Source organism: Dreissena polymorpha, chromosome 6, assembly GCF_020536995.1.
Source record: "Dreissena polymorpha isolate Duluth1 chromosome 6, UMN_Dpol_1.0, whole genome shotgun sequence".
Lineage (NCBI taxonomy): Eukaryota > Metazoa > Mollusca > Bivalvia > Myida > Dreissenidae > Dreissena > Dreissena polymorpha.
In genome coordinates this window covers 113742886-113755045 of record NC_068360.1, presented here as the reverse complement: position 1 = coordinate 113755045, position 12160 = coordinate 113742886, and the positions used below count along the sequence as shown (strand labels likewise).

The 12160-nt window shown below is 35.3% G+C and overlaps 2 protein-coding genes across 3 annotated transcripts in view; both read left to right on the top strand.

The window, feature by feature from the left end:
- Nucleotides 1-12160, top strand: part of LOC127835199 (nectin-3-like protein) — a 237605-nt gene that overhangs the window by 90914 nt on the left and 134531 nt on the right. The window lies entirely within an intron of this gene.
- On the top strand, nucleotides 6394-11623 carry LOC127835200 (uncharacterized). 2 transcript variants are annotated; one of them, XM_052361526.1, is made up of 8 exons: nucleotides 6405-6639; nucleotides 7090-7281; nucleotides 7656-7812; nucleotides 8140-8305; nucleotides 8913-8964; nucleotides 9354-9459; nucleotides 9563-9645; nucleotides 10070-10214. In XM_052361526.1, the coding sequence occupies exons 1-7, from the start codon at nucleotides 6607-6609 to the stop codon at nucleotides 9607-9609; spliced, it is 753 nt and encodes a 250-aa protein (XP_052217486.1). In that variant the 5' UTR covers nucleotides 6405-6606; the 3' UTR covers nucleotides 9610-9645; nucleotides 10070-10214. The 2 variants fall into 2 exon arrangements, with proteins under 2 accessions (XP_052217485.1, XP_052217486.1); XM_052361525.1 differs by lacking the exon at nucleotides 9563-9645 and having other exon boundaries at nucleotides 6394-6639; nucleotides 10070-11623.

Below are 12160 nucleotides of genomic sequence, written 5' to 3'. Positions count from 1 at the left end.
GTCATAACTAATAGCCACAAGTATGATGTGATGCGCAAAAGGCTCAAGATGCTGATGTGAAGCTCAAACGGTGCTATTGAACTTTCACAAAAAACAATATAAAATACTAAGTTTTTCAGTTGTTCGTGAACGCTAAATAACTTCACTATACACAATATAAATGGTTGTCGCGTAAAAGACTCGTAATGTTGATGTCTTCTTTTATTTCATAATCTTTGTAATTGTTATCAAGACATTTCTTTTTCAGTTATACTAATACTGTTGTAATGTTATTGGACGTGCTTTTAAAACTGAGCCAAGTATTGCGAAAACGGGTCTTATGTCTTAGGAGTTCCGAGTTCCAACTTGTTCTCTTATTTTTCATAATCTTTGTTATTGTTATCAAGACTTTTTTTCATTTATGCCAATACTTTCGTCATGTTATTGGACGTGCTTTTAAAACTGAGCCACGTATTGCGAAAACGGGTCTTATGTCTTAGGAGATCCGACAAGCCTGCCATTCGACTTTTGAAATTTAAAATTACACAACTTTTGAAACTGTATAATTAATTTTGATGTTATTGTGTTATATATCCTGGGCACAACTCTTAAATTGTATTGCATTATGTCATTATGCTATGTATTATAGGCCGGAGGACTTGATTTACTCCATTAACTGTTCTGTTCTGTCAAGTCCAGAAGATCAAGGTCCAATGGTGTTTTTGCACTGTGACAAACATAACTAATAAGTCCGAATCAACACCGGGGTTCATGTCCGCAAAATAACAACACCATACATGGTCGGGATTTAAATAATACTTTGCGGGAGTAATACCCACAAGTGAATAATATGTCTCGTGAAAGACGCATGATGATACAGTCAAACGTTGCTTTTGAACTTTGACAAAAATCGATGTAAAATTAAATGTTATCATCAAAGTGGTTTTTGTCCACCATATAGCGTCGCTATACATGGTCGTATTTTAATGCGCCTTGATATAAATAACAACCACAGTAGTATTATGTGTCGCATGTGATAATCGAGGTGCTGATATCAAGATAAAAAAGTATTTTTATAACTTTGACAATTCAATGAAAAAAACTTATTTCAATGTTTTTGGTTCACGCAGTGATATCGTCATTCTTAACTTGATTTTCAAATTACTTATGTTGCGGTGCCAGGCATCCGTGTATCTTTTTTTTTCATCTTAATGTAATTAATTGTGATATGTTGTATTTTCTGATCGCACTCATTCACGAATCATCATACTCGCCCTGGGAGAGGCAACGTCGGACATTGCGTATAATTTTTACACTTACACACCTCTAGATTCAAACAAGCGTATTGCAATTATCAGCTTATTTTACAGAACAGTCCATGGGAAAAGCACAAACACGTAAAAACAGTAGTAACAACTCTAGTAGTAGCAATGGACCAAATCAAAGCGCCGAAGGCACTGAAATAGTTCCCTGTTGTTGTCCTTGATTAGCTTGTGCGCATTCCACAGGCTAATCAGTGTGCACAGGCTAATCTTGTTTTACATACATTAAGCACCGTTTTCCCTGAAAGCAGTCGATATGTACAGATTTCAATGATAGCCACTAGACTGGCCAATTACATCTTACAAGCTGGTAAATACATTCACTGCAGTGTAGTAGAACAGACGCTCCTTAGCATTCGTCGTCTGCAGTGCAGAGAGGCAGCTGTAATCGTTCCTAGCATAGTGAGTTGCGCTTCTTAGCGTTAGCGTAGCTTAGGCTTCCAAGCACATACTGATTGCAAAACATGGTCTGTAAATTCATTCGGCCGCTAACGCGACAAACTAAAAATGAACAGAAGATAGCTGCCAAAATCAAGGGTATTTCTGGTGGGTCGAATGAGTCAACAAAGAGTGTAGTGAGGGAAATAGGCAGTGTTAATTGCAGAGTGAGTGACGCTATCAACGGTGCTCATTTCGTGTTATTCAGTGACCCTGTCATGGATAACTCGGTGTTATCAACACAATTCAGACTGAAAAGCTGCATAAGATCGCGGACAACGTTTCGCTGCTTGAACTCGCAGTGGCAGAATCACAGAGCGCCATTCCATTTAACAACATAAATCAGAATTAACGCAGTCCTTAAAATTACATGCAGGCGCATCAATGCGGAACAATTTAATAATCATCGGCAAAAGTTACCGTCCGTCTGAAACACCCGACGATACTAAACGAATACTTCGTTCTTTTATGACTGAAAACCGAAATGAAATATTTTACGGAATCACACGCCTAGAATATGTCCGATACACCCTGGTCAGGAAATCCCAACTAGATTATGCACATTCTGTGCCATTCACCCGTGCAATTGAAAATAGTACTCCAAATAGATATTACACGTGCGTTGTTTTTGCGCCGAGGCGTGTTGTATGAGTTATTTACAAGCCTTTAACTTTACAAGGGAAAATACTGGCAGAGAGCAAGACATCGTTGGACATCGAAGCAAAATGTGTACATATGCATTGCCTTTGCACCATGGTCATGTAATTCCAACTAGATATTGCACATTGCGCGCTATATATATCGCAAAATATAACGCCAAAAAGATGTTGCCCATATTCTGTTAATACCCCGCAGCGTATTGTTGCACTAATTCACATGCCTCAGACTGCACGATGGTTTATACCCGCTCGTGGACAGACACCGTTGCGCGTTTGAGGATAAATATATCTCAAAATAGATATAGCACTTTCTGTACTATGGAAAAAATCAAGTCCAATCCGATAGAGCACAGGTGGTTTGAATGGTCCGAAATGAAATATTTTACGGAATCACACGCCTAGCATATGTCCGATACACTCTGTTCAGGAAATACCAACTAGATTATGCACCTTTTGTGCCATTCACCCGTGCAATTGAAACTAGTACTCCAAATAGATATTACACGTGCGTTGTTTTTGCGCCGACGCGTGTTGTGTGAGTTATTTACAAGCCTTTAACTTTACAGTGGTAAATACTGGCAGAGAGCAAGACATCGTTGGACATCGAAGCAAAATGTGTACATATGCATTGCCTTTGCACCATGGTCATGTAATTCCAACTAGATATTGCACATTGCGCGCTATATATATCGCAAAATATAACACCAAAAAGATGTTGCCCATATTCTGTTAATGCCCCGCAGCGTATTGTTGCACTCATTCGCATGCCTCAGACTGCACGATGGTTTATACCCGCTCGTGGACAGACACCGTTGCGCGTTTGAGGATAAATAGAACTCAAAATAGATATAGCACTTTCTGTACTATGGAAAAAATCAAGTCCAATCCGATAGAGCACAGGTGGTGTGAATGGTCCGAAATGAAATATTTTACGGAATAACACGCCTAGCATATGTCCGATACACTCTGGTCAGGAAATACCAACTAGATTATGCACATTTTGTGCCATTCACCCGTGCAATTATAACTAGTACTCCAAATAGATATTACACGTGCGTTGTTTTTGCGCCGACGCGTGTTGTGTGAGTTATTTACAAGCCTTTAACTTTACAGTGGTAAATACTGGCAGAGAGCAAGACATCGTTGGAAATCGAAGCAAAATGTGTACATATGCATTGCCTTTGCACCATGGTTATGTAATTCCAACTAGATATTGCACATTGCGCGCTATATATATCGCAAAATATAACACCAAAAAGATGTTGCCCATAATATGTTAATGCCCGCAGCGTATTGTTGCACTCATTCGCATGCCTCATACTGCACGATGGTTTATACCCGCTCGTGGACAGACACCGTTGCGCGTTTGAGGATAAATAGAACTCAAAATAGATATAGCACTTTCTGTACTATGGAAAAAATCAAGTCCAATCCGATAGAGCACAGGTGGTGTGAATGGTCCGAAATTAAATATTTTACGGAATCACACGCCTAGCATATGTCCGATACATCCTGGTCAGGAAATCCCAACTAGATTATGCACATTTTGTGCCATTCACCCGTGCAATTGAAACTAGTACTCCAAATAGATATTACACGTGCGTTGTTTTTGCGCCGAGGCGTGTTGTGTGAGTTATTTACAAGCCTTTAACTTTACAGTGGTAAATACTGGCAGAGAGCAAGACATCGTTGGGCATCGAAGCAAAATGTGTACATATGTATTGCCTTTGCACCATGGTCATGTAATTCCAACTAGATATTGCACATTGCGCGCTATATATATCGCAAAATATAACACCAAAAAGATGTTACCCATATTCTGTTAATGCCCCGCAGCGTAGTGTTGCACTCATTCACATGCCTCAGACTGCACGATGGTTTATATCCGCTCGTGGACAGACACCGTTGCGCGTTTGAGGATAAATAGAACTCAAAATAGATATAGCACTTTCTGTACTATGGAAAAAATCAAGTCGAATCCGATAGAGCACAGGTGGTGTGAATTGTCCGAAATGAAATATTTTACGGAATCACACGCCTAGCATATGTCCGGTACACCCTGGTCAGGAAATCCCAACTAGATTATGCACATTCTGTGCCATTCACCCGTGCAATTGAAAATAGTACTACAAATAGATATTACACGTGCGTTGTTTTTGCGCCAAGGCAGGCGTGTTGTGTGAGTTATTTACAAGCCTTTAACTTTACAGTGGTAAATACTGGCAAAGGGTAAGACATCGTTGCACATCGTTGGTCATGTAACTCAAACTAGATATTGCACATTGCGCTATCGGAAAATATAACACCAAAAGATGTTGCACATATTCTGCTAATGCCCCGTTGTGTATTGTTGCACTCAATCACATGCCTCAGACTTGACAATGGATTATACCCGCTCGGGGACAGACAACGTTGCGCGTTTTAGTATAATTTATACACATATATTGCCATAAACGCTGTTCAATTATTTCCAAAAAGTGCACGATTCATGGTTTCGGCACATAAATCTCCAAATAGACATGGCGCACGTGTTGTTTTTGCTCTGAAGGTTCAAGCGCATTGTATAGCTCTTTCACATACCTTAAACTTGGCAAAGGTTGATTCTCGCTCAAAGAAAGACAATGTTGTATATCTCAGTAGAATTTATTCACAATAATATTGCGCGCTATCGAATAATATAGCACCACATATTTGTTTCATGCTCCGTAGTGTATCGTTGCACTCATCCACACGCCTTATACTTGACAACGTATGATACTCGCTCGGAAAAAAAAAAGTTTAACGGCTGGGTATAATTTATAATTACACATTTATTTTATATTTTTACAAATTCGCTAACGGAAATCATATCCTTCTGCTAACGTTAACCGGTAATTAAGCGTTCATAGACCGTTTGTACCTGTGGCCTTCTCGACTCGTGTTTGAAGCAAACGCAAAATAGTTCCCGTAATAGATTAAAAACTTGAGATTTAAATTTTTAAACGCATACATATGGTAACTAATTTTATCATAATATCTGATTTCTAATAAGAATCCTTCATCCGTATACAATATTTTTGTAAACAATATTTACTGTATCAATCCTCATTTGATTGACGTGTAATATCTATAGGTACCGTTATTTGTGTCATATCTATATTGAATACAATGCCACCCCGCACTTAAAGGTGCCTTTTCACAGATTTTGGCATTTTTTAACTTATTCATTAAATGCTTTATATCGATAAATGTAAACATTGGATCGTAAAAGCTCCAGTAAAAAATCAAGAATAAAAGTAAAAAAAGGAAAAGAACATTGCCCGGACCAGGTTTCGAACCAGTGACCCCTGGAGTCCTGCCAGAGTCCTGAAGTAAAAACGCTATAGCCTACTGAGCTATTCCGCCGAGTACACTTAGTAAACGTATTTTATACCTTATTTAAGCAATCTTCGTAGTTTCACAAAACTTAACGACAAAAACAGAACTCTCCAAATTATTCAATCGTTTCGCGTTGCAACGCTTTATAATTTTTAGGTTTTAAAATCGTCAAAAGATGCATATAATGGCTATATTAGACCATGGTAAATGTTCAGTATTACTGTTTCCTCACAAATATCATAACTAAAACGAAAATTTGCGAATCTGAAACAACTTTTTTCAATTTTGTCAATTTACCAAAGCGTGAAAAGATCCCTTTAATGTTCTGATAAAGTCACTGACGATCTGGAATTGATGTTATAGCCACTCATGATCACTTTATACAATGAAACAACGCCAAAAAATTCATTTAAATTAAAAGTTGAAATAAAATAATATTATCAAACAAGTATTTATGTCCGTAACGGTGTTCTCTTCACAGCTTTTGACGTGCGTCAAATAAGCCTTCATAATCGCGATCTGGGTCACATTAGGTCGTGCCCAGATTAGGTTGACGTCTGTCTGACATGTACCTAACTGATAAACGGTCTGTCGACACTGCTTTACTAATTGTGTTTTTGAATATTTTTTTTATTAAGAGTGGAACCTAATTAAATATTCACCCTGATACATTTATTTTAGTTTTGTACTTTGAATTGCCCAAAGGTGTAAACAACATCTCCTATTTCATACCTGTCCGGTTGTCACTCTGGATCAGCAGACGATTTATTTCATAAATCAATCTTACGGAGTAATCCGAGATAGCCGTGGTCTGGTGCCCAGCTTCTATTGTAAACAAATAGAAGTCTGGCATGAGCGGAATAATGGCCGACGCGATGATAATAGTAAGTTAACCAAATATTTTTAAAAAGTGGTTCGTCGGGCTCTCATTCATTTTTCAATCGAGATGCATATATTTCATTCTGTAAACGTTCTTTCTTTTTTCGAGTTCTTCCGCATATAAGAGTTAATTAATGTTCCATAACCTGAGTATGTTTCGGACAAGTACACAGATAGTGTTATTTCGGATGTCTGAGTAAATTTGTAACATACTGTATTTCTGACGTATGTTTGAGTAGTGTGACAAATATGAATGCATTGCGGTGTGGTTATCTTTGATTAACATTGCATCTTTATGTATTCAGGCCTTTTTCCAGTTTAACCACAGTCGAATTTCAGACCTGCTTTTCCCAGATTAACAAAAATGCTTCTAAAAATCTTTTCTAAACTCCATTAAAAATGGTTCATGGTTTTCAAAACAAAGTTATTTTATTAATTCATAAATCATATTTCAGATGGATCATACTTATATAAAAGGGGAGAGAGTGTCTGGGTTTCAAGTGATCGGGAGTAGGTCTGGCCCAGATCACATATACAGTTCCTGTGCCCCCAAAGACTCAAGTACCCCTCCGAAACGAGGAAGCAAGAGGGCAGTGTCAACTCCCACAGGACAAACACCTACACATGAACATAGAAGGATTGAACTGGTGATTATTTTTCACTTTCTAGTACTACTTTCTTTTCTATAATAATTCAATTGTATTTTTATAATTGTGAAATCTCTTCAACCAATTGTAAAATTTGTTGAACACACAAAATATAACTTATTAAGTACCATCATTTGGTAAATATACTATCTTTAAAAATAGGCTTGCTTATTAGAACACTGTCTTGTTGTTTATTTATTTTATTTATGCCATTAATATTAAGTTCTTTGCATTAGGACATGGGCTAAAATTTTAATTCAAAGATCAAATAAACCACTCTTTATTCATATAAACTATTTAAGCAAAAGCCCATCAATCATTTTTTCACCTTTGCCATTACACACTCAAATTTTCATGTTTCATCGCTGATCTAGGATGAAAAAACCAGACACAACAAATGGTCCCTTGATGAGACATCCTTTCTGAGAGAATACAGTCAGACATTACGAAAAGATGGCGAGTCAGAAAACAGTTTCTGGAACAACTGCGCAATTGCAATGAACAACATGTTTGGTGGAAAAAACAGAACAGGTAAATAATGATTCTTAAACAGTGATAACATTAGTATATTTTCCTTATTTTGCTGGCATGGCACTCAATTTTTAATTTATGTATGATATAATGTCATATGAATCATGCTTATTAAATTGAATTTAGAAAACTGTCATTACTATATGTCAAAAGCTGTACATATGTCCTTAATGACTAGGCCAGGCCCCAGTATCTGTTGACTGTGGTTCATTTGTGCAGTAAAGCAGTTATTGTTAAAGGTTATTATTTGATGTAGTTGTAGTAGGTATGGTCTTTGTTTCATTGCAGACTTAATTACTGTGTACTCATCTCATTTGCTTTATATAGGGAAGTCCTGCAAGATGGCAGCCTGGCGGTTAAATCTTTCTGGTACATGTAACAGCACCATGTGTACTTCTGTTAATGAAGACTTTGTGGATTTTACGCCGCTGTCAGAGACAAAAGGAAACAATGTGGGAACCCAGACTGATTTGTCTTTTAATAATAAGCAAAGGCAAGTAAAATTTAATTCTGAAAGTTAATTTGATGATATTGTCTAAAACAATATACAGCTAGGAAATCAGTTACCCACCCAAGTGGTGAAGTCATTGTTCACCCAATTATTTTCTCAAAAATGCATTGTTTAAAGGCTGTTTTTGAACCCGTTAAATTTTTATTTCTGTTTTAACTGAAAGCTGCTTATATTATAACTTTATACTGCCTTGTTTGATTAATAGTCTTTAATTACCATTACCATATTTTATCAGAAGCTCATTCTCATAATTGTGAAAATTGCACTATTAAAAATAATTGTCCCAGACTTTGAAATTTGTATCCAATATCTTTATAAATTTGATTAATATTTTCTAACTTCACTTGGTTTTTGGTATTTCTTTCCAATACCAATAATGTTAATTTATTGATAGAAGGGCTCTGAATAATAAATTCTAAATTATATGACAACCACAACTAATTTAATAGTGTAAATTTCACAAGTATGTGAACCAACTTCTTTAAATGTTTAAAATATGAATAATATATTGTCAGAATGTTTAAATGACTTGCTTGGTAGAACAGAGATATATTTATAGTTATAAGTAAAGGAATATTAAATGTTTCAGGTCTAACAAACAAGACTGGTTTTTTTTTGAACCACGGAAAAATCTGCAGGGGGTAAGTTAAATACAATATTTTATGTACAAGCTACTGATAATCAACTTCTCACTAGTATGTAAATGTAAGTTTATTTGACAATGTAATTTGATCTGTTTTTAAACTGTTATATGATGACCTAAAGTTAGTGCAACATACTGATGCGCCAGATTTCTTTTCAGTGTTATTGTATGGACATGAATAGTTGAAGTAGTTTTTGATAAATCTAAATTGTGTTACCGATACACATGATATAGTTCACACAGAAATTTATTAATACTAAATGGTTTATATGGTATCTTTTGTCGTTCAATTGCTAGTCAAATTTATATAATAAAACTAGAGTATTGCATGTTGCCTCAAACAACAATGTTCAACCCCAAATCAAAAACTGATAATGGTCATTTCAGACAACGAATGTGTGTGCTGAAACATTAATTATGGCCGCACTAAGACGTTTAAGGACCTACTCTGAGCTAAAAGAGTCTGAGATACAGGAGATCATACAAAAAATAAGTCAGTATTATTATTAATGTTTAATTGCATTATGCACCAGTCATTTGTATCCACTGCACCCACCATCCCCTGGGAGTATAGAGCCGTGTTTTTACATTTCCAGTGTTCCAGCACTGCAGTGGAAACTGCATCTGGGGAGTGAAGTTTTAAATTAGCTAAGCTATCTCTTCAATCCTTAACAAATATGTATGATATTGTATTACATATATACATGGTATATGTATATGTTTTCAAAATAAATATTGTTTAAACTAAACTGCAGTAATTTTGGTAACACAACATAAACAGTGGGAGATGATAAATGTAGCAAAGGGGTGGGTGATTTTATAAAATAAAAAATCTAAAACAGCTATCAATAAGATATTTTGTTATTGTAAAATATATGACTAATTTTTATTCAATTTGAACAAATTAATTTTTTGGAATGACTACTAATAATGTATAAAACACTTTTTAAGAAGTCTATGATATATAAACATACATTTATGTTTGCTAAAATATAATTATATTGCATTTCTTTAAAAGAAAAAAAAACTGATTTATCAAGCAATATTATCATGTATTTGTTTTATTTATTTTTTTATTATTTTATTTTTTTTGCTTCAATCAGGTTCCAGCTCTCCAAGAGAAGTAGCAGGGCATATATTGTCTTCTCCATTGAGAGGAAGTATCATTGTTGAACTTTTAAATGAAATTGAATATGCAGCAAAAGAATGCTGCAACAAGGACAGTGTTTTGGCCCAAAAGGATTTCTGTGACCTGGCTGAATTTAAATGGCATGAACTCATTGATGAATTATTAGAGCAACAGCCATTGCCAGCTGATGTTCTCTTGGCTGTGTCTCTACCAACTTCTAAGATAGGGAATACAAAATCTGTTCAGAGCCTTATACCGGTCATATCTACTGTGTTTGGAATGTTGATGAAAACACGATACCAGGAGTTGTCGTTAGTTCAAAAGATGATCGCAATGACTTTAGCTAATGAACAAACAAGCCAAAAAGTACAATTTGTTTCAACTGTGTTTGGTGTTTTTTTTTCAAATGTTATGTTAAAGCCCAATAGCACAAAATATGAGTTTAACACCTTGTGTATAGAATGCAATATTGTTAAGTGTGCAATTTATATTAAATCATTGTATGAGTAACTCAAGAGAAACTATCATTAAAGAGTTGCCCAACTCAGCTGTGAATGAATGTTTGTTTCATAAAATATTCAATGTATGCATTTTGAATATATCTTTATATGTTTTAAATATTTCACAATATCTAAATACACATACAGATAAAAACATACCAGTTATTTCAACAAAATCTTTCTTAACTAGAACTTTGCAATATATAGTTTCTTGCAATTTGATAAAAAAACAGTAATAAATCGTGTTATTTTTTTTTAACCTCAAGTTTGTGAAATTGGGCATTTGAATGTTTATGTTCCTGTTACTGTTCATGACACATGTTTTGTTTGGAAATTTAATAAATCTTTTGGAACATCTATTTAATAGCGCTGTCCCAGGCACTTAAGGTCCTTGATGTTTTAGCTCAACTGAGCTCAGATGAGCTCATAGGATCGATGAATGTCCTTCTTCTCTTAACTCCCATTTGATGTTTTGTTCTGCTTATATATCCAGAAACTTTGTCAGGATTTTTGTTTGGAGAAGTTGTAGGTCAAGTTCAAAGACGGCTCAACTGGGGTAAAAAACTAGGTCACTATGCCATTAACAAATATTGGCTACCTGTACTTAGGTGAGCGATATAGGGCCATTATGGCCCTCTTGTTTTAATTCTACCCTTAACACAATCAGGAATAAGTTTGCAAATCTGCAAATCTTGCAAATTTGTTATTCTTATGTTTTGTCCATTTGAATTGTTTTTGTAGTTCTATATGTATTAAGAACTTCAATTTCATTAATATACCTTAGGTAAACATGTGTTAAATTTGATGTCAAAAGTGATTTCCCAGCAGGATTCTCAGGGTTTGTAATTCTTCACTAAAAAATCATTTTAAGCCTTATATAGAAGCCAAAAAAATGTTCCTGTCGATTTCATGAGTCAGTCAGGTATCTCCAAACAATAGAAATTTTAAAGTCAACATTATAAAAGATAAATTGCTCTTCTACACAGCAGATGTCATAAATAAGAAATAAAAAAAATGTACCTTGTGAATGTTAGTTTGTTGTTTTTTGTTTATACTTTGGTTATGTTTATTTGTTTAAAACCGCGGCAGGTGAACTTTAAAGCTGAAAGTTGTTGCTTCAATCTTGTTTTAATATTACTTTACATTTAATGACAATCATCTTTTGACCAAATTGTAAAGAAGAACCAATGGAATGTTTTTCTGTTTTGGAGTCACTGTGACCTTGATCATTGACCTAGTGACCTGCAAATCAATAGGGGTCATCTGCAAATCATGATCAATGTACCTATGAAGTTTCATGATCATATGCGTAAGCGTTCTTGAGTTATCATCCGGAAACCATTTTTCTGTTTCGAGTCACTGTGACCTTGACCATTGACCTAGTGACCTGAAAATCAATAGGGTTCATCTCCGAATCATAATCAATGTACCTATGAAGTTTCATGATCATAGGCGTAAGCTTTCTTATCATCCGGAAACCATTTTATTATTTCTAGTAACTGTGACCTTGACCTTTGACCTATTTACCTCAAAATCAATAGGGGTCATCTGCCAGTCATGATAAA